The sequence below is a fragment of the Rattus rattus genome, chromosome 8, assembly GCF_011064425.1.
Source record: "Rattus rattus isolate New Zealand chromosome 8, Rrattus_CSIRO_v1, whole genome shotgun sequence".
Taxonomy (NCBI): Eukaryota; Metazoa; Chordata; class Mammalia; order Rodentia; family Muridae; genus Rattus; species Rattus rattus.
Window position 1 is genome coordinate 47,390,293 of NC_046161.1, and position 26,631 is coordinate 47,416,923.

General features: G+C 43.1%; 1 protein-coding gene across 1 annotated transcript; it reads left to right on the plus strand.

Annotated features, from left to right (window-relative positions):
• Window positions 1-461: 461 nt before the first annotated feature.
• On the plus strand, window positions 462-26,034 carry C8H11orf65 (chromosome 8 C11orf65 homolog). Its single transcript, XM_032909703.1, has 8 exons — window positions 462-569; window positions 4,597-4,689; window positions 7,042-7,095; window positions 13,758-13,958; window positions 15,554-15,684; window positions 18,485-18,655; window positions 21,569-21,624; window positions 25,653-26,034. The coding sequence occupies exons 1-8, from the start codon at window positions 489-491 to the stop codon at window positions 25,775-25,777; spliced, it is 912 nt and encodes a 303-aa protein (XP_032765594.1). The 5' UTR covers window positions 462-488; the 3' UTR covers window positions 25,778-26,034.
• Window positions 26,035-26,631: the final 597 nt, after the last annotated feature.

Consider the following 26,631-nt stretch of genomic DNA (forward strand, 5'->3'; position numbering starts at 1 on the left):
TTTCACTCCTTAATAGTGCAAGCTTCATGTCACTGCTGGGCTGGAGAGGTGGCTCAGAGGTTAAAGAGCACTGACTGCTCTTCCAGAGGTCCTGAGTTCAATTCCCAGCTCCATGTGGTGGCTCACAACCATCTGTAATGAGATCTGGTGCCCTCTTCTGGCCTGCAAGCAGGATGCTGTATACATAATAAGAGTTCAGACCCCAGCTTGAGCACAGGGTCACTCACAAAAGCCTGTGACTCCAGTTCCAAGAGATATGATGTCCCCTTGCAGCATCTATGGGCCCTTACACAGCACATGTACACAAAGATTATTTGAAAAGTCCCCTATGCAGCGTACTTGATAGAAAACAGTGTAATAACATCATTTAAATACCAAGTCTTGTTTCATTGCCTGCTTCCACTGAGTTCCAGAGACAGTTTTATAGAGGTGCATATGCAATTACTTCAAGGTTCCCATCTTGCTTACTTTTCTTTTAGAACTTCCAAATGTCTACGAAACGTCACCAAGATCATTCAAAGCGGGACATGGCTGCAAGGATCATTCAGAAGGCCTGGAAAACTTTCCTTGTGAGTTTGTTTATCTGACCCCTTGAGAGAGAACTTATATCTCACAGAGCTGGCGTACAGTGTGTGTGCAGTCCAATAGTTCTTTTGCGTATTCACACATGCTTGTGCCACCCTTCAAGTTACACGTTCACTGTCCGGCTTCAACGGTTAAAATTATTTCATCAGGTTCCAAAACACTTACATTCTTTTTTAGTTAAAACAGTTTCTCGGTGTGCAAGTATGTAGGTAAGTGTGGACGTGCTTGTACATGCATGCACACAGAGGCCATAAATAGACCTTAGACATTGTTCCGAGGGATGTAGTCTATTTTTGTTTTTGAGATAGGAACCCTCACTAGCCTTTAACTGGACAAGCAGGTCACAGTGATTACCCAACAAGCCTCATTGACCCTCCCATTTCTGGATCCCAGATTATGAGTGTCCCATCACACTGGGTTTTTGTTTTTGTTTTTTGTTTTTTGGTTTTTGTTTTTTGTTTTTTGTTTTTTGACAGGATTTCTCTGGCTGTCCTGGAACTCACTCGTAGACCCAACTTTGTAAACTACTCTGTAAATCCATCTGCCTCTGCCTCCCACGTGCTGGGGTTAAGGGTGTGGGCCACCTCTGCCAGCCACATTCAGCTTTTTCACATGGGTTCTCATGTTTACACAGCGAGCATTTTATGGACTGAGCCATCCCTCTGGCTCTATTAAGTTTCTGAGTGGGGTCAGATGCTTTGATAATAGATGACCTCCTAAATGTATCACTCATTGACCTGTGATAGTCTTTGTTTCTTGACTCAGCCGTCACATCTGTGACAAAGTGGCATATTTGCTCATCCGATATTTGACTACTCTTGAAGATCGTATGGCTTAATGGGATATTTTATCTGGCCTGCTGCAGTTCTCAGTTATTGTGTTCTTAACATGGATAGAACTGGTCTCATAAGTAATTTTCCAAGTATACTTATCAAGTTGGGTGATGGCCGAGAGGTAAAAATGACTTCACTCCTTTTTATAGTAGTAGCAATTCTGTCACTGAAGGACTCCAGCGGGCCTGCATGGCAAACATGGGGCCTGCTGGTTTTGTCCTTTCCCCTTCCCTCTCCCTTGCTCAACCATTAGATTACATTCCTAGCTGTCCACCAAGGTCTGCTTCCTTCTTTGACTGCTTTGTTCTGCCTAACTCATTCCTGAGTCTGATCCCCAAGGTCCAACAAGGTCAAAGCATCGGGGTTTTAACTATCCTAATTAAGATGCCCAACCAGAACTGACCAATTCAACCTAGCTCATCCTAACACAGACCTCCCCTTTCTCCTCCTTAAAATGAACACTGGCAAAGCTCTTTGCTGCTGTTTCTGCCAGATGCAGAGTCAGCCACCCTGAATCTTTGCCTTTGTTTAGTGTTGGAAGTGATGTTTAGGTATGATACACGCCTTATCTGGGGTCCACAGGGGCGCACCCTGCAGGGTATTGGTCCCTTCAGTCACTGGCCCAGTGGTTTTTTGCCAGGTTATAAAGCTGTTTCCAGCCCACAAGACCACCATCAGATCAATCAAATCTTGCAAATCTACCTTTGCCTCTTGAAAAGCCATAAACCCTGTGCTTCCAGTTGTTTTAAACGTCCACTCTCTATAAATGCCACATCCGCTCCTCCTACCCCCTTCTTTTTGTGTCTTCTCTGGTGGCTGAAATTTCTTACAAGTTACAGGCCGAGTATTGTTTGGTCTTATCTTTTAAATCTGCTTATCAACTCTGAATCTTATAATTGGAGAATCTAGTCTGTTTACAGCAAAGGTTATTATTAATGGTAAGTAAAGACTCCCGGTGTTTGCTTGTTTGTTTTGGTCATTTTCTTGGATATTTTTCATTATTATTATTTTTTTTTTTTGGTTCTTTTTTTCGGAGCTGGGGACCGAACCCAGGGCCTTGCGCTTCCTAGGCAAGCGCTACCACTGAGCTAAATACCCAACCCCGATATTTTTCATTATTTTATTGATGGTTTATGGTTATTCGATGGTGATTGATTCTTCATTTCCCTTTGGTCCACAGGCTCTAGCTGAGTTTATGCCTCCGTGTGCTGTCAGGACACTAGCTATCCTTCATTCACCTTGGAGTTTAGACAGATTTTCACTTAACCATCAGTCTGTCGCCTCGAGGATCTCATTCATTTCCTCGTGATCATTATTTGACATTTGTCAAGTATTTTGGGCCTATTGATCCTGCAGATCTCTGGAGCCAATACACTGCTGTGTCCTTTTTTGCAAGACCTCTCTTGTGCTCCTGCACTAAGATTTGCACACCCGGTATCCCCATTAATTTAATAGAGTAGCCTCTTAATGAGTAGTCTGCTCCAGAAGATGGGTCTAGCAGCATCAATATAGTGTACAACATTGGCTTTGTTTCCACTGAGCACCACAGCTACTTCTTTGTGGTGTCTTTAACTATAAGGGATGACTTTGGGCACAGTGCACACAAGGGACAGCCTACTAGCTACTTCTAAAGACACTCGCTGTCTGGGGGCCAACAAGAGTGGAGACTGTAGTGGTACAGGTAGCTATGGCATGAACAGCAGTAGGAGTGGGTACTCAGGGTATGGCTACACTGTGGAGAGAACGGCAGCCTCTCTCAGATGATGGGCTTTCCCCCAGTTACAGTTATGCCCTGCTTCTAGCAAAGCCTACTTGATGTGGGTGTTCCAGCTGGGCTGAGGGGCCTGAAGAGCACCATGACAGGCTTTCCACTACCTCAGTGTCAGTGCACACAGGGGTGGGGTAGCTGGAGCCAAGGCATTTCTTTCTGCCATTCCCGGGATAGGGCAGCAGCTGGAGCCCCTCTAGCGAGCATATGTGCCACACTCTGGGCCTCAGAATGCAAGCGCACAGACCGCCTGTTTCTTGAGGTCCGTGCTCTCTCTTCCCGTTCATCAGAACTCTATCCTTTCCGATGCAGAGCATCCAACTAGCAGAGCACACAGTGAGTCTTCAAGGGCAGGCAGAATTTTCAAGGAAGCTGCCCTACAAGCGAGCGGAGTAGGTGTCTATGGAGGGGAGGAGTGTGCAGGGATTTCTCACCCCTAGAACACTTCACATTTACACAGCAGGAAATGTCTCCAGATGCCACTAGCTATAGCAGCCTGTGTAGCCTCCTGGAGACAGTGAAGTCCTTGTCCAAAACTCAGCTACTATTACAGAGTTCTGGTTGCTTATCTACCTTGACCACCAGCCTGGGAGAGCTGAGAAGCTGTGAGGCTGCCTGCATCATAGCTGACAAGATCCGTAGGGACTCTCCTGTCCACCCTCTCCCGCAGGAGGAGGGGAGCTTCCTTCTGTGGCTGTGGAGCTGGGGTGGGAGCTTCAGAAATGTTTTTCTTTCTACACTGTTATCCCAAACCTCTGTATTTCTTCCCTCCCTCTGTCCCTCCCCTCCCTCCCTCCCTCCCTCCCGTCCCTCCCTCCCTCCCTCCCTCCCTCTGTCCTTCTTGCTTCATTCCTCTCACTTAGCACTTAAGCATCCCTTGAAGTTACTCACCTCAGAATGAGGCTACGCCTGCTAATTTGGTTCTTTTCAGAATTGGTGGATGCTAGGCTGTACCTAGCACCCCCTCCTTCCTTGAGAAGTTTTGATGTCAGGATAGCACCAGCCTCCTAAACAGAGCTGGAGAGAGAGTTTATGGCTGAGATTTTTTGCCTGCAAAAGTGTTGATTGCCTCAGCCAAACCACATGGGCAAGGAGTTTTTGTTTTCCCTAAACGGTGTTCAGTTTGAAGCTCCATTTCTCTCGTCCTGCGGAACTATTCCCATCTGTGTTTCTGTGCAGTGGTGTGAACAGCTAATAAATGCTAGCAGCACAGCTCAATGGGCAAAGGCAACTGCCACCAGCTGGTGACCTGAGTTCTATCAGTGGGCCCCACATGGTAGAAATGTTGTCCTCTGATCTCTAGTCGTGTACTGAGGCAAATAAATAAATGTAAAAAAACTTTCAAAATGATACTCTTAGAAAAGCAGAGAATCTAGTTTTAACCATAAAAATCTGGGTTTCAATCTTTAGAATGTTTCCGTGTTCCAGCATTTTAAAAGTCTGATTGACTTACGAAGACAAGGGGAGCCTCGCCAGATAGTGAAGTACATTAACCCTAAAGAGGTAAGACTTATGACTAACACAGCATCTTCTTATCAGTTCAATGTCCCCTTGTTTGCTTCTTAGCAAACTTTTGTTGATCTATTGCATACATATTGAAAACTCTGAAAGCACAGATATATACTTAAATGACTTGCCCCAAAGCAAACACCACCAAACTATTCCCTAGTTCACTGCCAGTCACTTACAACCCAAGCCCTTCCATCCAATCTAGACATGCTCATTTTGACTTCAGCATCGTGCGTTAGTTTCTACTTTGGAAGCATGTCTTGAGGTGCTGTCCCCGTTGGCTTTTCTGTTGTTGTTGATGTTTTTGTTTTTTATCAACTTGACATTAAGCTCAAGTCATTATGGAAGAGGCAAATCTGTAGGGCATTTTCTTGATAATGATTGTTGTGATGATGACTGACCTGGGTCAGCCTTGAGTGCAGGAGGTCCTTGATTGTATATGAAAGCAGGCTGAGCAGCCATGGTGAGCAAGCCAGTAAGCAGCATCCTTCTATGGCCTCTGCTTCAGCTCCTGCCTCCAGGTGCTTTATAAGAGGAGGGGAAACCTAAGCTAGCATCCTCACTCTCTTGTCATATGATGTCCTCAAAGAAGGAAGGTCCTTTGTAGATGCTGACACCACAGCCTCCAGAACTATAAGGAAAAGACTTAACCGTCACCAGTGTTTTGTTACAGTGACAGAAAGTCAACTGACACACACCAGAACCTCTTCTGCTCCATTCCTGAGCATTCAACCAGAGAAACTCAATAATCCACCAGGAGACAGGAAATGCCCATAGTACTCACAGCAGCTCTGTTAAAAGCTGCCACGACGAACTATTAGTAGCAATGAGAAACAAACCACACATCTACATGGATGGGTCTTACACTTTATCAAAACTGAAAGTGAACAAAAAGCCAGGCACCCAAATAGTATACAAGGTATGGTTCCTTTTGTGTGAAGTTTGAAAGCTGGCAACATTAATCTATGAAGATAAGAGATTTTAAAGATACCCATCTGGGGGGGTTGGGGATTTAGCTCAGTGGTAGAGCACTTGCCTAGCAAGCGGGAAAAAAAAAAAAAAAAGATACCCATCTGGGAAGGTCACAGGACTGTGATGCTGAAAGTGTTTATGGTTTTTATATGCCTTACAGAGCCACAGAATATACAAACATTTCACAGAACTACACACTTAAAACCTGTCTGTGCCTGATGATGGTGGTTCACACCTTTAATTCCAGCCCTGGGGAGGCAGAAGCAGGCAGATTCCTAAGTTCAAAGACAGCCAGGGCTATACAGAGAAACCCTGTCTTGAAAAAAAAAAAACCAAAAGAATTGTTCAAAATTTAGTGACAATGTATGAATGAACAACATCACCATTCAAATATAAAAGTTTATGCAGAATTTTATACTTCACATTTAATTTATAAAGGTTTTAGAAAGGAGAAAATTATTCTGAAATATGACAAGATTTTCAAACTATAATACCTAGTTTCTAATCTAACCTAATATAAAGGAGATAGTTGTGAATTGTATCCAGATAAGGGGGGGGTCAAGGGTTCCCCCCATTTTCTTTTTAGAAAAAAAGACTTGAAAGATTTATTATACACAATTCTCACAGAAATTTGGATCTTTTTTGACTTAGCAAAAGCTAGTTACGAAAGATCCATCTAGTGTTGAGCTTGAGTGGACCAATTATATTTTTTTCCTGACTTTACTTACAAGGTAATATTTTATATGTAAGTCATATGCTTGAGGACTTACTCTTTCTGATTTACAGATAGCAAGTCACTTAGGGTTTGGTTTATTTTATTTTTCATTATTATTTTGATACAGGCTCTCTTTCTAGTCCTGGCTGTCCTGGAGTTCACTGTGTAGACCATGCTGGCTTTGAACTCGCAGAGATCCACCTGCTTCTGCCTTTGGAGGGCTGGGACTAAAGGCGTGTGACATCATAGGATTGTATTTATATATTGCACACACAGGAGAGTTAGGTAGTACTTTTCCAGCTATCCTAAGCACTGTCCGTTAAGTCCTTAGCTCCCAGAGTACTTTATGATTTCAGGGCTGGAGAAATGGCCCAGCAGTTAGAGCTCCTCCTGCTCTCCCAGAGAACCCAAGTTCCACTCCCAGCATCCATGCTGGGCAGCTCACAACAGCCTGTAATTCTAGCTTCCATGGACGCCTGCACTCATGTACACCCATAATTAAAAATAAAAATGTTTTATGATTTAAATCTAATTACTTGAAGCACATTCATCTGACCTGTTGCATGATAAATACCAGCGACTACTTTAATCGATAGAATGGGAGACAGCCAAATGGTGCTCGTGGGATGCTGAAGGGACATTGTCCTATTTTCCTACAGGCAGAGCTCCTGGATGCTGCTGCTGGCGTCCAAGTCCGATTCAGACTGGGCGGGGTGAGTATGCACGAATCCTCATTTGATAGGTTTGCTTTTCCCTTTTCCTGAAAATACAATGTATTCCTCACATAATTTGTTTTATGAATCATTATATAAACACTATCTATATATCATTATAGATTATATATATTATCTATATCACAGTATATGATATATGACATGACTTTATGTAATGTAGCACGTAGTTTCCTCTACTCTTTCCTGTTTCTCCCCTCCCCTCCCATCAAGAGACTTTCTGTCTCTCATTAGAAAATGAGGAGACCTCTAAGGGATGATGATGATGATGTATGATATATGATGTGATATGATAAAATAAAAACTAACAGACCAGAACTGGACAAAATGAACAGAAGGAAAAGAACCCAAAAGAAGGCACAAGAATCAGAGACCCATTCGTTCGCACACTCAGGAATTCCATAAAACGATTAAATCGGAAGCCATCGTTTACGTGGAGAGGACCTGGTGCAGACCCCTGCAGCCCGCACCGCTGCCTCAGTCTCTGAGCTTTGCCCATGCTGATTTAGAGGGCTTGTTTTCTCGGTGTCCTCCATCCCTCTGGCTCTTAGATTCTTCCCACCTCCTCTTCCACAGACTTCCCTGAGGCACAAGAGGAGGGATTTGGTGAAGGCAAAGCTGCTCTGAAGACAGTAGAACCAGGCATCAATCTATGCATATAGCCGGATGTCATTAGGAGTCATTTTATTGTAACTTTTGTTTTGAATCAATAGTATTTGGTTTACCCTTGGTCCCCAGACTATTTAGAGTCAAGTGCTTTCGGGTATGGGTTCCATCCAATGGAGTGGGCCTTAAGTCAAAGAAGATGCTGCCTGGCTACTCCTGAAAACTTTGTGCCACCATTGCCCTAGCATGTCTCGTAGGCAGGACAGCATCATGGATCAAAGGCTTGGCACTGTGTTGGTGTTTACATTTCTCTGTTGGAAGTGTGCAGAGCTCCTTCCTGTAACAAAGACGCTAGAACTTCAGGGTAGGCTCTGCGTAGGCACCAGCTTGACTTCCTCAGGTTTGCTGAGTTGTGTAGGCGTTCTCCTCAGCAGTGGGGGCTTTTTGTCAGTTTGTGAAGAGCGACCCTTAGTAACATCCTGGATTGTTTGGGGGGATTCCCATGGGACAGCTTTGTCCAATAACGCAGCTACATAAAACCCAGTCCTGGGACAGGATGCTTCATCTGTTGGCAGAGATGGCCAGATGAGACTCTGTCTTCCCCATGGTTTGGTGATGTCCTTTAGATCGCCTTCACATATGCGTGTCTTAGGGTTTTGCTGTGAAGAGACACCATGACCAATGTTATTCTTATAAAGGAAAACATGTAATCACGGCTGGCTTAGTTTTAGAGGTTCAGTCCCTTATCATCATGGCAGGAAGCATGGTGGCATGCAGCAGACATGGCGCTAGAGAAGGAGCTGAGAGTTCTGCTTCCTGATCTGAAGACAGCCGAAGGAGACTGTGTCACACTGGTGTAACTTGAGCATGTGTGACCTAAAAACTCTGCCTCCACAGTGACGCACTTCCTCCAACAAGGCCACACCTCCTAATAGTGCCAGTCCCTATTGCCAAGCCTTCAAACATGTGAATCTATGGGGGTCATACCTACTCAAACCACCACATGTCTATTTTAGGAAGCCTCTACTGTTACTAGGATAGAATTAAATTACTCTTTAATTTTAGCTGTCTCTCCCCATATTCCTTCCTCACTCCCCTCTCCCATTCTATCTATAAATATTTTCTTTCCTGCTCTAACAAGATCTGTCCCCTCTTGTCCCTTACCTTATAGCTAACCTATGTGGTTCTACAGATTGTAGCTTGGTTATTCCTGGCTTAATAGCCACATATAAGTGAATACATGTCATATTTGTATTTCTGAGTCTAGGATTCCTAAATTGGGACATTTTTTCTAGTTCTCTTCATTGACCTGTACATTTCACGATTCTATTGTTCTGTAATGGCTAAGTAGTAATAATGCATGGCGTAAATGTGTTGCATTTTCTTTATCCAATCTTGTGTTGAGTGGCATGTAGGTTGTTTCTAATTCCCGGCTATTCTAAATAGAGCATCAGGGCACATGGTTGGGCAAGTGACGAAGGATGAAACATCCCTTGGGTTTATGCCCAAGTGTGATGGCAGAGCTGGATATTGGGGTGGATCAGTTCCCATCTTCCTGCTTTCCATAGTGGCTGTACAAGTTTGCACTTCCAGTAGCAGATGGGTGTTCCCTCTCCTCTACATCCTCGCTGGCATGGGCTGTGACTTGTTTGATTGATTTTAGCCCTTTTGGCAGGTGTAAGGTGAAATCTCAAAGTGGTTTTGATTGATATTTTCCTGAGAAGAATGTTGAACATTTGTTTCTTAGCCATTAGAGTTTCCTTTCTTGAGAATTCTGTTTAGATCTGTACCCCATTTTTTAATTGGGCTATTTGTTTTGTTGATATCCAAAATACAAAAAGAACTCAAAAAACTAGATGTTAGACCTCTACCAAATGTGAAGTTGGTAAAAATCTTTTCCTGTGTGTAGGCTGCTGCTTTATCTCTCCGAATGGCAGTGTACTTCGTAGTACAGAAGCTTCTCAGTTTCATGAGGTTCCATGTATTAATTTTCGATCTTAGTGCGTGTGCCAATGGTGTTCTGATCAGAAGTCTCGTGCCAATAAGTTCAAGTCTACTCCCCGCTTTCTTCCTCTTCTATCAGGTTCAGTGATCTGGTTTTATGTTGAGGTCTTTGATCCATTTGGGTTGAGTTTTGTGCAGTGTTATTCTTTTACATACAGACCTCCAGTTTGACCAGTACTCTTTGTTGAAGATGCTGTCTTTTTTTTTTTTTTTTTTGGTTCTTTTTTTTGGAGCTGGGGACCGAACCCAGGGCCTTGCGCTTCCTAGGCAAGCGCTCTGCCACTGAGCTAAATCCCCAACCCCGAAGATGCTGTCTTTTTTTCCAGTGTGTATTTCTTGTTTTTTGCTTGTTTTGTTTTGTCAAAACTCTGGTGTCCATAAGCATTTGGATTTATAACTGTATCACCAATTCCATTCCATTGATCAATGCCAGTACCATGCTGTTTTAATTTCTATAACTATAGTATAACTTGAAATCAGGGATAGTGATGTCTCCCAAAGTTCTTTTGTTATTCATATTGTCTTATCTATTCTGGGGTCATTTCCATATGAAGGTGAAAATTATCCTTTCAGGATCGGTGAAGAACTGCCTTGTGGTTTTGATGGGGATTGCACTGAATCTGTAGATTGCTTTTGGTAGGATGGCCATTTTTACTGTATTAATCTTTTCTGTCCATGAACATGGGAGATCTCTCCATCTTTTGATAACTTCTTCAATTTCTTTCTTCCCGATTAGATTTGTCCCAAGATATTTTGTATTGCTGTGGCTACTGTGAAAGCCGATTCCCTGATTTCTTTGTATACAGGAGGGTTACTGATTCTTTGTGAGTTAGTAGCGTGAGGCTTCTCACTCCGTTATTCTTCTTCTTCTTCTTTTTTTTAATGTAGCACGTGGTGCTGTGAACTCGCATCTTAGAACTGTTTTCATTGTATCCCACAAGTCTGGTTATGTTGGATATTCATTTTAATTCAATTCTAGAAAGTTTTATTCTCAACTCCTGGCTCTGATCCATTTCTCACTCAGTAGAGAGCTGCACAGTTTCCATGAGCTTGTAAGTTTCTGTTGTTTCTGCAGCTTTAATCTGCAATGGTCAGTTAGGATGCAAGGCGTTGTTTCAATTTTCTTATATCTATTGAGACTTGCTTTCCATCCAATTATGTGGTCAGTTTTGAAGACAGTGCTGCATATCCTTCTGTGTTTGTGTGAAATGTTCTGTAAATATTAGTTAGGTCCATTTGGTTTATAATGTCAGTTAGCTCTAGCCTTTCTCTGTTTAATTTCTGTCTGGATGAGTGATCTGTTGGTGAGAATGGGGTGTTGAAGTCTCCACCTATCAATGTGTGATAGTCAACAGGTAATTTAAGCTACAGCAGTATTTATTTCTTTTATGAACTTGGGTGCCCTTGCACTTGGTGCCCAGGTGTTAAGATTGCAGTGTTTTCTTGGTGGACTTTTCCTTTGATGGGTAGGAAGTGTTCTTTCTTATCTCTTCCAATGAGTTTTGGTTTAAAGTATATTTTGTCCCTTATTAAAGTGGCTCCACCTGCTTGCTTCTGAGGTCAATTTTCTTGTGATACTTTTTCTATCCCTTTATGCTAAGGTGATGTATATTCTTGATGTTAAGAGGTTTTTGGATACAGCAGAAAGATGGGTCCTGGTTTTGCATCCATTCTATGTCTCTTTATTGGAGAATTGAGACCTTTGATGTTGAGAGATCAATAAACAGCATGTGTTGATACCTGTTGTTGTGGTGGTGGGGTGTGTGTGTGTGTGTGTGTGTGTGTGTGTGTGTGTGTGTGTGTGTGTGTTCCTTCTTTTGATTGCTGGTCTGGGATTATTCCTTGTGTTTTCTTGGGTGTGGTAAACCATTTTAGGTTGGAGTTCTCCTTCCAGCCCCTTTTGCAGGGCCAGATTTGTATATAGCTACTGCTTAATTTGGTTTTATAATGGAATATCTTATTTTCTCCATCTATTATGGTGGGCCATATTGCTTGGTGTAGTAGTCTGGGCTGACATCTGTGGTATCTCTGAATCTTTAGAATATCTCTCCAAGGCCATTCTAGTTTTTAGACTCTCCATTAAGAAGTCAGGTGTTATTTTAAAAGGTTTGCCTTTATAGATAGTTGGTCTTTTCCCCTTTCAGCTTTTAATAGTCTTTCTTTTCTGTATGTTTAGTGCTTTTGATTATTATGTGCCTATGTGAATTTCCTTTGTGGTTCAGTCTATTTGGTGTTCTGTGTGTTTCTTATACCTTGATAGGCATCTTATTCTTTAGGTTTTCATCTATGGTTTTATTGAAAATATTTTCTGTGCCTTTGACCTGTGTTCCTTTTCCTTCATCTCTTCCTATTATTCTTTTTTTTTTTTTAATTAATTTGAGTATTTCTTATTTACATTTCGAGTGTTATTCCCCTTCCCGGTTTCCGGGCAATCATCCCCCTAATCCCTCCCCCTCCCCTTCTTTATTCGTGTTCCCCTCCCCATCCTCCCCATTCTCCCCCATTGCCGCCCTCCCCCCAACAATCACGTTCACTGGGGGTTCAGTCTTAGCAGGACCAAGGAGTTGGCCTTTTCACAGTGCCCCAGATTTTCTGGATTTTGGTGCCAGATGCTTCTTAGACTCAACAGTTTTTCTGCCCAAGGTATCCATGTCATTTACTGTGTCTTGATGGCCAATGAGTCTCTTTTCTGTTTCTTGTATTCTGTTGGTGAGGCTTACCTCTGAGATTTCAGTTCAAGTTCTTGAAGTTTTCATTTCAAGCTGTGTTTTCTTTATTGATTCTATTTCCACTTTCACATTGTGAACTGTTTTATTAATTTCCTAGGACAGTTTGTGTTTTCATAGATAAAAGGGTATTCTCTGTCATTCACAGTGACTGTTTTAAGGTCCTTTGCTTGGGCTTCATTTATATCCTGTTTCTTAGGACTTGCTGTGGTAGAGTTGCTGGGCTCTAGTAGAGATATTGTTCTAACTATTAATTGTATTTTTATGCTGGTGTCTAAACATCTCGGTTTGGGAAGACTGCAATTTGAGGTGCTGATACCTGGTCTTGTCTTTGTTGGGTGGGTGTTTTGTTTCTTGGTTTCTGTTGCCCTCTCTGGTTCTTAGGAGATTTAGTGGCTGTGTGTTGGCTGATAAGAAAAAATATTGGGATCCTGATAGGTGTGACCACTGAGGGTTCCCACTAAAATGTGTTTCTAGGTATTGGGAGCTGACATGTAAGAATGGGTATAGGCTAGGAGGAAGGTGTTAAGGGATGCACAGGAAGGAGGAAACCAGGGTGTTCCACTAAGATCTGCCTAGTCCCCTAGGGCTAAGGGCAGAGAGTGAGGAGAGGCCACAGGAGGAGGTCTGCTACAGAGTTGGGGAATGAGACTGGGGGATTGGGCTTGGAGAACGAAGGAGGTGAAGATCTTCAGTGGCCTTCGGGTTCCCAGGAAGTACCTGCTGGAGTTAGGAGCTAGGATAAAACAGTGTCTGCGTGTGTGTGTGTGTGTGTGTGAGTGTGTGTGTGTGTGTGTGTGTGTGTGTGTAGGGGGTGTTAGGAGGTGAAGATCCACGTGAGATGGGCTGCGGGGAGGAGGGGGGAAAAGGGAAGGATGCAACAGGTGAAATGTTCCAGAGCTAGGAATGAGACTGGGGATTGGATTTAGTGGAGAGGAGGGATAGGCAAAGACGCAGTTAGCCTACGGTCTCCCTGGCTTGCCCGGGAGTTCCCTGGAGTTGAGGGCTAGGATAAAGCAATGAGTGGGGGAGGGAGTCTAGGAGGGGGAGATCTGTGTTGATCCCCTGGAGAGGGGGCAGTAGGCTAGGGAGGCCTCCGCAGGCGGTCTGAGGCTGTCAGGATGAGCCTAGAGGATTGGCTTCGGAGGAGAAGAGCTGTAGTCAGCGTAGTTAGCCAGCCTGCTTCCTTGACCGGAGTCATCATTTGGTACTTTAAAAGCACACTTACATGAGTTTGAAAGCATTTTTAAAATGTAACCCATTTCCATTATTGCACTACAATGATTCTTTGAACTCTCCCATCTACAGGTTAAGTTTCCACCTGAGATATACTATAAAATTTTTACTCACAGACATATCGAAGATCTGTGTGCTAACAGCCCTCGAGATTACACAAAGCTTCCGGCAAGATACGCATCTCATAACAAAGACGATCCACCTCAGGTGGAGGACAACAGTGGCTGGTATCGCCGCATAGAGAACAATGGCTGGAGGCCTGTCTCCTATAGAGTAAGAAGACCGAAACAGTACTTGCTTTCATTTTGTATATTTAGAAGCTCATCTTGAGTTCGAAATTAATCTTGATTTTTAAAAATAAGAAATGTAATTGAAAAAAAATCGCTTAACTTACCTATTCTGGGGCTGTTTATGTAAGGATAATAACTTATCTTTTCATTTATTTAAATTATTAGTGTGTGTGTGTGTGTGTGTGTGTGTGTGTGTAAATGATGTGTGTGCAAGCCTGGAAATATGTGCTCCAGTGTTCCTGCCGAGGTCAGAGTACAGCTTTAGGGGCTGGTGCTCTCCTTCCACTGTGGTTCTTGAGCTCATAGCCATGTCACCAGTGGTATTTCACACACTTTCTTACATTTTTCTTTAATCGGTGGTAGGTCATTTCTCTGCCGCAGGTGAAATGAGCCAATTGAAGCCAGATTAGATTATATTAAAGGCAGGTTTATTGGGAAGCTGCTCTTGGGTGGGCCAGTTCCCCAAGGACCAAGGCCAGGGAGGTCATCATGTGGAAAGAGGGTGGGCGGGGGGAGGAGAGAGAGAGAGAAGAGAGCATGCAAACTGAGAGAGAAGAGGAGAGAAGAGGAAAAGATGAGAGAGAGAGAGAGAGAGAGAGAGAGAGAGAGAGAGCAGAGAGGCAGAGAGGCAGAGAGGCAGAGAGGCAGAAATGTCTGGATTATAGAGGGGGGAGCCTCTGGGGGAAGGGCAGCCCAGGCTCTGGGCTGGAAAGTTCAGGGTTAGGGTGGGGTTTGCCAGGTAGGGACTGAGGGATGCCGGGAGACCCGGAAGGCAGGTCTCCTTTGGTTCGCAAAATATGCGCCTCTACTCCTTGTCCTGGTCCAACCTTGTCCCAGGTTTGAAACCAGGCCATGATTATTTGCTCTCTGCTGACCGTCTGCTGAAAACGCAGATGATAGAACGCTGTACATACCAAGTGCTTCAATGTTTCAGATGTTTGACATGACCCAGGCGGGAATACCATCAGTACTTTGTTGCATGTCTGTCACGTGTTAGGCTAGTTCCAGACGGCAAGGGCAGTAGTAAGAAGACACACAGTCCTCCCTCACAGAGGCTGCCTGTACCTAGAGATAGTCAAGCAGGCAGGATGCTTTAGCGCAGTGTGGTAAGTGATTAAACAGGGCAAAGGATAGGGAAACACAGCAGCGCTGTCTAGTACTCATGAGGAGAGGGGATAAGTTGGAACTGGGAACATAATCAGCTAGGAGGACATAAGACAGGCACTTCTGTTATGGGTGGATACAAGGCTTGAGGATTAGAGCCGTAAACCCAGCAGTACTAGGAGGAGGTATGTTCAGGTGAGGTGAGACAGACATGCTTAGAATAGGTTTACTGTCCATTCACTCAAGAACTGAGGGAATACCTCGGAACACATGTTGTTTGTCACTGTTGCTGTACCGTGCTTCTGTGGTGCTCCTAGCGTAATTAGAACTACCTCGAAAAGGTCTGTCTTCTCTTCTGATCCTCTCTTGCATATTCCTATCAGCACATTGGCATTCTTGTCTGGAGAGAGTAGAGTTAACATTGTCATTGTCACAGTCAGTATGTTAACCCTGTAAACACCTTCGCTGCCATAGTTTTGGATGCCAACTGAAAATGAAGTGTTGGAGAGCACAAAGGAAAGCGAATTTCATTTCTCCAAACTGAAGAGAAAGCAAGATCTGGAAAAGAAAAGAAAAATTAAAAAAATTGAGTGGATGAGGCAAATGTAAGTCGATGACTCAGTCTTATTAAAGAAATATAGGGTATTTTTGAGGAAAAAAAAAAAACAGAATTGTGTAAGGCTTACAGAACAGTCGTAACCATGACATTGTGACTGGTGTAGAAGCAGGGACGACTGGGGTCCAGACCTCAGACCTGAGAGATAGACCCACATACACTCTGTGAGTCCATTTTCTTTAAACAAAGCACATGGTTTATTCTCTGCCCACGGCAACTTAGAGGAGGAAGGATTTTATTTCAGCTTGCAGGTTATCGTCCATCACTAAGGGAAATCACTTGGGGTAGAAACCATGGAAGAATGCTGCGGTGCTGGCTTATCCTTAGCTCAGGACCATTGCCCAGAGAATTGAGTGGAGCAGGGCAGTCTGGGTCTTTCTACATCCAGTAACAGTCAAGGCAATCCCCACAGACATATCCAGAGGCCAGTCTGCTTGGGACAATCGCAGGTGATTAGGACTAAGGGATTGCATTTAGAAAATATACTTGAGGCTGGAGAGATGGCTCAGTGGTTAAGAGCACTGTCTGCTCTTCCAGAGGTCCTGAGTTCAAATCCCAGCAATCACATGGTGTCTCACAACCATCTGTAATGGGATCTGGTGCCCTCTTCTGGCCTGCAGGCATACATGCAGGCAGAAAGCTGTATGATGTATACATGTTTAAAAAAATTATAAAAAAAAAAGAAAAGAAAAGATACTCTATAATTTTGACTGGGAAATCAGTTCGCTTACATTCAAGGTTATTATGGTAAGAATTTACTCCTGACTTTTTCCTAGTTGTTATATGGCCACTGTTTCTTCCTACCTTGTTTATCTTGATGGTTTGGAGGCTTTTCAGTAATCGGAGAATTACACTTTCTAAGACTGCGAGGGTTCTGGTTTTTTGTCTTTTGATTTTGTTTTATTTTGTCTTGTTTTGTTTTGTTTTTCAGGTCTCCTGGCTTTCACAGGAGATACAGGTCTTCGCTGAGCTTCTCTTGTAGGTCAGGTCGAGTGCCGAGGTGGTTCTCTCGGTTCCCGCTTGTCTCAGAAAGTCTTTGTCTGACAGAACTCTGTTCATACTGTCGGTCACCTCACGGCAATCCTCACGGTTTTTGTGTTTATCAGATTCTGTCGGGGTCTTGGACCTCCATTCCTGCACAGCTACATCTTCCCACCAATGCTAGACATTTGATTGACAAGGTTCTGCGTCTTTCTACTTTCTGTATTTTATACCACTGCCTTGCCTATCGGAGTTTTTCTTCATCCCTCCCCAACCCCTGTCTAAAATATTACAAAAGATCTTTCTTTATGTTCATTTTTTTCCCTCCTGGTTTAATGTGATGGTGAAACTGTCAAGGGCACATTTAATTCCAATCCGTGAATTCCTCACTTGGAAGGTTATTCTTTTCATGATCTGTATCTGCTAAAAGTTTCATTTATAAATTTCCCCAATTTCCTTGAATTTTCTGTATGTAATTCTCCTGTATCCCCCCAGGTTTCCTTAGATTTGTTACAGCATTTCACTAGTATTTCTTTAGGTCCGTGGTTAGAGTTCTGCTCCCTTGGAAGATTGGTGTTACTTTTTCTCCATACGTCTGTGTCTACACCTGCTGGGTCAGTTGGGCTAGCTTTATGAACTAGCTCTCAGAATTAGAAGCCATCTCCCTAAACTTGTCTCTTTGAATGTTGGCCTGGCAAAGGGCACTGGCTTTCTTCCCTGTTGGCCATAGACATAAACTCCAGCAGTGGAGCGAAGGAGTCCATTCTTCTCTGCATGTCCTGATGGGTGGCAGCATGGAGCCACCCGAGTGACTATGTTCGTATCCTAGGTTCCCAGCACATTGACTGCCGTGAGGGCCAGGGATGAGGAGCATAGCGGGACTACTATTTCCTCAGGCACTGAGGCTGCAAAGCATCTTTACCTCCTTTTACCGCAGATGAAGGTCTTCTCTAGGCATTTCTTGTAGCGTGGCCTAGTAATGACAGCAGTCCGGTGCCGCTGCAATATCTGTCTTCTCAATGGATTTCTGGGTCCTGTGTTTTCAATAACGACTACCAATGTCTCTCCCTCTTTGTGTTTGGAGGGAACAATGACCTTGAAGTAGTGCTTAAAATATTATCAGACAGGGGGTTGGGGATTTAGCTCAGTGGTAGAGCGCTTGTCTAGCAAGCGCAAGGCCCTGGGTTCAGTCCCCAGCTCCGAAAAAAAAAAAAAAAGAAAAGAAATATTACCAGACAGATAGGAGGAGGGTGCACTGAGTCAAATTTGAATGTCGTCTTCCCACATTTTTACTACTTTCCTGAACTTGAACAATTTCTTGACTTCTCCACGTCTCAATTGTTTATATAAAAAGACAGAAACATCCACCCCAAATGGCGGACTTTTAAAAGAAAAACAAGAAAATGATGCAGTGCATGTGACACAAAGATGCGGATAAGCAAACCTCCCTCCCTCCTACCTGCCATTAGCCTCGTGGTCTTGTAGAAGTCACCCAGTTCCTCCTGGATTTACTCCCTCACTTATAAAATGAGAAAGTTGGCTTAGCTCCGAGGTTCTTCTACTCATAATTTGATGTAGATTTTCTTTGCATCATGAAACTTGTGTCAGATAATTAAGTGACATCTTTCTGGCTAGTGACTAAATCACCTCAGGGATATTCTATCACGCTGGCCTTAGTTTAGAAGTATTTAGAACAAAAGCTTAATTTATAATTTAAATATATAATATAAACAACAACCCTCCTCAACGGTGTCTACCTGGAATCACTTCCTGTGCTAAATGTGTGTCTCTCGCTTTCCCTGGGTCAGGTACTACCTGGGCAGCCTGGAGGCCAAGGTAACAGACCGTGAGACACTAGTTCTAATCCACAAAGCAACAAAAGGCCTAATCAAGAGTATCGAAGATGGCGGAGTGGACTCTGTGATGGAATGGGAAGTCGATGAAGTGCTGAACTGGACAAACACGCTCAACTTCGATGAGTAAGTGACAGCAGTTCTCAGAGGACAAAGCCCTGTGTTTTTTCTTTCATAAAATTTCTGTTTGTAGGTTGAACCTTAGGGCTCTGAACATAACCTTCAAAAATAGTATTGTCCTCAAGAAAAGGAAAAACTGGTTTTGAGGAAAGAAAATTATAGTAAGGCAGAAGAATACACTTTAGCAATTATGCCTAACGAATTCTACTTAGTTTTACTTTGGGACTTAGAAACAAGGATAAGACCATAAGATTAATTATGTGAAGAATAGACTCTGGGGGCTGGAGAGATGGCTCAGCGGTTAAGAGCACTGACTGCTCTTCCAGAGGTCCTGAGTTCAATTCCCAGCAACCACATGGTGGCTCACAATCATCTGTAGTGGGATCTGGCGCCCTCTGCTGGAAGACAGGTATATTTGCAGGCAGAACACTGCACATAATAAATAAATCTTTAAAAAAATAAAAAGGCTGTCCAAAGGTTCAGTTCCCAGCAACCACATGGTGGCTCACAACCATCTGTAATGTGATCTGATGCCCTCTTCTGGTGTGTCTGAAGGCATCTATAGTGTACTTACATATAATAAATAAATAAAGCTTAAAAAAAGAATAGCTTCAACTTATATGGCCTAGTCATTTTAGATATTAAAAAAACTGTATCAGTAACATAAACGGCCATTAAAAGGTATCATTAGAATTTTGTGCAGTGGGAATTCGGCTGTTCAATACAGTTATCAAGTGAGTGCCAATCAGATGACCAGCATGGTCAATGACCAGTGTTGGCAAGCGTGCTGAGAGTAGCGCGGTCACACCCGGCTGGCAGGATCGTGCAGCGGTTCAGTCACTTGGGAAAATGGCTGATAATTTCTCAAATGTTGCTACATAACCCAGCAGTTCCCCTCCGAAACAGGTATAAAGAAAAATGAAAATATATGTCCACACGAGAACTAGCCTGAATGTTTACACAGACATTTTATAATGAGGAACATCCACCGGTTGACTAGGCAATTTAAAAGCAGCATGTCCACACAATGTAGTAAGACATGGGAATACTGGTGTGTGCCGTGGTGTCAATGACACTGTTAGACACTGTATGTTAGTGACTCCTCAGGCTGTGGAGTCAGGGTTATAGGAAAGCCGTAGGTGAGGGGCATGGCATGTCCCCTCAGTGTAATGATGTTTGAAAATTGACCATGGCGAGCCGTACACATGCTGTGTACTAACCAGCTCCAGACCACACACATCTCATGAGTGGATGGGAGAGCAAGCAAGTTTCAAGATAGCAAAGCTGTTAAAAATGTCCAACATGTGTTCAGCTACAACAGGAAGTATGGATATCGCATTGGCAGAGAGAAAAATTAAAAAGAACTGGGAGATGCTAAACAGCGGGAGGTAATGCCTGGGCCATACCGGGCGCTGGCCCTGGGAGTGAAGGCACTAGTGTGAGAACAGGAGAGCCAGCCCCACTTCCTGCTGATGGCCTCGCTGGAGTAGGACAGAGACCTCACCCTGTGGTGCAGATAAGGAGGCTGCTGACTAGCTCAGCCACCACCCAGGCCCAGATCCAGGGCTTTGTGTTGGCTCACCCCAAAAATCTATATTACCTGTGAACATTTGGGGCACGCGAAAGGGCCAGTCCTGCTGATCCAAAGCTGCGGGATCTTATGACACAGGGCGACAGGAAGAGTCCTGGTCGGGATCTAATATCGATGGTGGGGCAGAAGCTAGAGACCTCTAATCAGACCAATGACTCACTGCAATGAACATTTGCAAGTGAAGATGTGTGGACGGAGGGATAGACTGTGGGACACACCATGACACGCCAGAGCTTCTACAACGAGATGTTCTCTATGCCTGGGTGTTCTTGTTTGCTTTCCTTTTCCTCTGAGGAAGAGGTTGCAAGGGCAGAGGGCAGATACGGGGGGATAGGGAGATGAGCGGGACTGAGGTTGCATGATGTGAAACTCACAAGGAATCAATAAAAAGTCGGGGAAAAAGAAGGAGATAAAAAGGGACAGGAAGAATCAAGGTATGGGTCATTGGCAGGACGTAAGAGACAGGAGGCCGGGGATGACAGAGGAGAAACTTCCGTTATTCGGAGGTGTCTTTGTGAGTATGCCTGTGCAGGCACTGGTGTGGACGAACTCTGAGCTGCAGTCTTTTCTGTTAGCTTCTGTGTGCAGTGGGATGCGGACGCACACTCTGCAGTGGTGAGAGTAACCGAAGATCCACATTCCTTTCTTAGATGTTTCCAAACCACATAACTTCTTTCAGTTCATTCCAATTAAGTATAAAAAAGGCAAAGTTTTTAAATGGACTCTGACAAGAAGTGGTGGGTGATTATTGGGAATATGCTAGCAGTGTTTCTGATCACAGACACAAACGGTCTGACGCGAGATCAGCATCTCGGCCCCACGGCAGGAATAAGCAGTGGTTTCTGTTGCCTTTTTATGGCTTCTAGTCCCCCTTTCTGTTATTTTTGATTATAGTTGGTTTAATGACATATTGTGTGGGGAAAATTTGAATATGGTATTTCTCCCTATCAGAAAATTGATAAGTCAGTAATTTCTTGGAAAGGCTTAAAAAAAAAAATCTGGATTATACTTACAGATAAATTTGTTTTAAAAAGGTCCCCTGTTGTTTTATTTTGAGGTAAGGCCTTACTATGTCATCCTGGCTATCCTGAACTTAGAGATCGGCCCATCTTCAGAGTACTGGAATTAATGAACCACGCCTAGAGGGTTCCATTTAATCTTTTAACTCCATGTCCTGGAAGTTGGCCTTAGAAGAATATAACTTACTAGGAGGTGGTCAAGTCATGAAAATCAAACAGTGAAACTAGTGAAGATGTCATCATTAAGATGTGCCAAGTAATTTATTATTTAGTAGTAAGTCGACTTAATGCCCATATAATATGTTGCAGTTATATCGCAAGTTGGAGAGAAACTGCTACAAGCAACTCTTCAGCTTACCTAAAAGGTAAGCGATTATTGTTATTTTGTGCATGAGTATTCTGCCTTCATTTAAGTGTGCCACCATGCATGAAGTACATGCGGAGGCCACAAAAGGACATCAGGTCCCCGGAAACTAGAGTAGATAGTAATATGTACTACGACAATGGTTGCTGCAAATTGATGCAGGTCCTCCGGAAAAGCATGGAGTGCTCTTAACCACTGAACCATCCTTCCAGTCCAAAGTAGGCGACTTTTAGCAATACTCTATAGGAAATCTGTCTGAGTCCAAATGATACTCCTCTTCTCTGCATATATGCCTCTCTAGCATTGAGTTTGGGCTACACCGCTCTGGCTCCCAGCAGGTCACACTTCCAGCCACCCACCTAGGGAATCTTTGGATTCAAGAATAAAAGGTACACACACAGACACACAGACACACAGACACACAGACACACACACACCCTGCTTAATTCTAAAATGCCTAGGCTGGTCACTCTTAAACCTTCTGGGGAAGTGGCCAGTGGCTGCCCACTCAACTTCTTACATGGCTCATCGGCTTTATTTTCTGCAGCTCCTATGCTCATCCACATCCCACCCAATTCGTGCAATCACCTCCTCGTCCTGAGACCCAGCCCACGAAACTCTAAGGGTCCCTTTGCCCAGCAATTAGCTGCTGGCATCTTTATTGACCAATAATCAAAAGCCAATTGGGGACAAGGACCACTAGCGGTTAGACACCCAGATTCCCAATTGAATCAAAGCACTAAACCAATCTCCAGGGCTGGAGAGATGGCTCAGTGGTTAAGAGCACTGACTACTCTTTCAGAGGCCCTGAGTTCAAATCCCAGCAACCACATGGTGGCTGACAACCATCTCTTTTTAAAATATTTTTTAAAGATTTATTTATTATATATAAGTACACTGTTGCTGTCTACAGACACACTAGAAAAGGGCATCTGATTTCATTACAGATGGTTGTGACCCACCATGTGGTTGCTGAGACTTGAATCCAGGACTTCTAGCAGTTAGTACTGTTAACTACTGAGCCATCTCTCCAGCCCCCTATACTCATCTTTAATGGGATCCAATGCCCTCTTCTGGTGTGTCTGAAGACAGCTACACTGTACTTGTATAAATAAAACAAATAAACCTTAAAAAAAAAAAAAAAAAGGAACCTTTAAAAAAATGGGGGCAGGGGGTTGGAGAGATGGCTGAGTGGTTAAGAGCACTGACTGCTCTTCCAGAGGCCCTGAGTTCAATTCCCAGCAACCACATGGTGGCTCACAACCATCTGAAAAGGGATCTGATGCCCTCTTCTGGTGTGTCTGAAGTCAGCTACACTGTATTCATATATATTAAATAAATAAAATAAGTAAATAAATGAATAAATCTTAAAAAAAAGAACCAATCTCCAACGTATGTCTATGGAGCTAACCTTTTAGCATCAGGAGTTTTCGTGTACATACACAGGTATAAATGACTTGTCATTTGAAAATAGGCTTTCTATATTATTTAAGGTTACATGGTGGGATCTGGACTAGAGTTCTGGTTCTGCAGTTTACTAACTGTGTGATCTTGAGCAAGCTAAGTGGTTCAACTCTTTCATTTGTAAAGCAAGACTAACAATAGGATCTACACCTAGCTCATGGGTTGTTGTGAAACATAAAGCTTCGATTTCTGCTGGGCACTTAACAGAGCTTAGGCTGCTGCCCAACACACATTTCCCCATCAACAGGGGCCATCATTTTCATTAGCTTGGTCACCTACTCTCAGCTCACTGCTACCACCCAGGCCCACTACATGGTTGCCTTCATAACGTCTACAATGGCTTCCATGTTGATATTCCTTGAGTCCACTCTACATACAACAGATAATGTGAACTTTTAGCAATTACAATTAAGAATGGACTTGGTTTTTCAAGCAAACATATGAAACAGGCTCCATTACTGGCATTTTCTTAGAAAGATGGCATGATTTGCTCAAGGTTTGTCTGTGTTAGGTAGTTATGCTTTAAACTGAAGCCTTAAATATACAGCTTTTCACACATGAACTCATGTTGTTGTAAAAATATAAAAAATAAAAAGGTTTAGAGCCAGTCCTTCTATTGATGTCATTACAAACTTCTGAGTTGATTACACATGTGAGTTAAGGGCCAAATAGCAAACATATTGCTGACTTTGTGAGAGAACTTTCAAAATAATATTAAGATATAAAGACAACAGTACAGATTGTCTTATATAGGTAGATGGTTTTCAAAAACTTCAGAAATCCACAACATTTGAGATTTAAAGTTATTTATCTTTTGTTGAGACATCTGCTCCTAACAGTTCCCCTTTGGCAGATTTAACGAAGAATTTGAACATCTCTACCTCCAGGTGAGGCAATACTTTGTGGCTAGGCAGCCACTGGACAAAACTGCCTGTTTCATCTGCAGACTAATACTGTCCGGAAAAGGACAAATTATGCAGAATAGTTGACTGATAAACTCTGCCAAGACAGGGTGATCAGCCCTTCAAAATCTGCATTTCAAGAGTCTGTCAGTTGATTTTGGGCCAGAAGGCTGAAGACTTGCGCTCACATGTCGCTAACAGGGGACTGTGCTAGTGGAGATTTGTCTCTACAACCTCTCAGTTCTGAAAGCCATGTTAGGCTTCCTTTGTGTATAGATATTTGGTCATTCTCAGATTTCTGACGGGGTTGAAGGCTGATTATAGTCTATAGCCTATCAGGCTGTTTAACTCTGAAAAATACATATTTTATTAGATAGTTATCAGATAGTATAGAAGCTAGCCAAGATATAGATTTTAAGCCTTTCTTAAGCTGGAATGGATAACTAAATGTTCTGTTTAACTGATATAGTGATGGACTGGATGTTGAGTATATCATATGTTTTATAAATTGTAGAATGGTAATAAATACTCAATTTATATATAAGTGAAAACGCTTTTTAACTGGACAAAAGGGGAAATGTTGTGGTTTGCCCTGGAGTTATCTGTATTTTGATGCTAATTCCACTGCCCCAAGGACAGCTGCCTAGTCAGCTAGAATACTAGAATACATGCTACCATTCAGGAGCCAGAGAAAGTCAGACACATGGGAGGCAGGGGCAGACAGATCTCTAAGTTCGCGCCAGCCTGATCAACATAGTTAAGTTCCCAGGACAGCCAGAGCTACATAACAGAGACCCTGTCTCAAAACATGAAAAAAAAAAAAAAAAAAAAAAGATAGGGCGTTCGTGCACAGGGGTGTGGAGGTATCCAGAGCAGGTCCACAGAGGGAAATGGCCATAGTGAATTACAAAGCAGTTTCCAAACCTTATACACCATTGCATTTAATTCTCATACAATCAGGCAGGGCCTAACTTGTGGTTAAGACCACTTGCTGTGCAAACTTGAGGCACTTTGTAAGGAAGGCCAGGTGCAGCCTGGGGGTGCTCATCATCTCAGCATTAGGGAGTAGACACATGTGGACCCCAAGAGCTCACTGGTCAGTCATCGTAGCTACTGATCAATGAACAATCCAGTCAAAGGAATAAAATACGCGGTACAGTAGAGAAGCTCACCTTCTATCATCCTCTGGCCTTTATGGGGGTACACACACACACACACACCCACACCCACACCATGAAGCAGGCTCTACTACTGTCTTTAATTTTACAGATGAAGACTTGGGCTTACAGAACACAAGTGATTGGCCCAAACTACACAGGCAGTTATTAGTAGGCCATACCTAGAGCTGAGGCCCTGCAGAGACCTATATAGAGACACAGTGGTTAAAGTAGAACAGAGATTGGGGCATTTAGAGTTTCTGTTAAAATACAATAAGGACATGTGCTCAAAGTGTGGACAACAGGACTATAGAGTAAGACGTGTGTGTGTGTGTGTGTGTTTTCATTGTTTGAACCATGGTTTAGCCTTGGCTGTCCTGGAACATGGTTTTTATCAGGCAGGCCCCAAACTCAGAGATCGATCTGCTTCTGCATCTGAGTGCTGGGACTGAAGGTATTTGCCACCACAGCCAGCAGAGCACTGTTCTAACTCTATTTCTCTTTAGATGTCAAGCTTCAACGAATACAGAAGAGCCTACAGAGAAAGATCTATGAGGATGAAACAAAGGAGCCAGAGGAGAAAATATATTATGATAGTGATTTCTATGAAAATGTTTATATAAAACTTTAACACCTGGTTCCATGTTTGGCAGATAAAGAACCATAAAGAATTTCCTTTTCTCAGCAATGGCCCATCAAGCCCACTTCCCAGTGAAAGCCAAAAGCTACTTATTGTGACTACAACGACTTGTGTACGTATTACTTATAGTTAAGGAATACTGAAGAAATACTACCCTGGACAATGTATAGTTTCTCCTGGCATTCTGAGAAACTGTAGTTGTTTGACAGTTATACTTAAAATAAAGATACTTTTTTGGGGATTAAAAACCTTCAAATAGTTTTGCTCACAGGGTAGCTGCTCAGCGCGGGGCCCACTCATCACCGAACGCTCCAACATGCCCTCTCCAAATGGCCCTCACTCATTTGTCTTCCTGAAGTGTCCGCTGAAGTGTTTCAATCTACACGACCATGGAGAATGGTGTATTTCACAGTACGTATACGACATGTACCAACCAACTCAGAGCGGTTGCTCTCTGTCCATCTGGTTGTTTGGCACTTTTGGGTGTGTGGTGCCGCAGTGCATGTAGGGTGCACGAACGTCTTTGGTACTCTGACTTCTTTGGAGACACTCGGAAGTGACACTGCTGAGCCACACAGCAGATCCATTCTGCCTGTCCTAATTTGCTTTCCCCTATATTGACACACGCATTGTGTTTGGTGTTTGAGAATGTGCATTGTTTATAGCATGACAGCATCTTGTAGTTTTGATGGCTTAACATTTAAAGTTTTTTTAAATGTATTCTTGATACTGACTCTTTTTAGATGAATAGTTGGCAAGTGTTTTTACCTAAAACCTGTAAGCTGTCTCTCCATTCTTATAATTTTGCATGAGCACTTTAGCTGGTACGATTCTCCAATCTGTCA

Bases quoted from the DNA above. Each gene is read 5' to 3' on its own strand.
- C8H11orf65 (XM_032909703.1), top strand. From the start codon at position 489: ATGTCTACGAAACGTCACCAAGATCATTCAAAGCGGGACATGGCTGCA. The intron at 570-4,596 runs GTGAGTTTGTTT...TTCAATCTTTAG, and splicing joins AGGCCTGGAAAACTTTCCTT to AATGTTTCCGTGTTCCAGCA. The intron at 18,656-21,568 runs GTAAGTGACAGC...AATATGTTGCAG, and splicing joins AACACGCTCAACTTCGATGA to TTATATCGCAAGTTGGAGAG.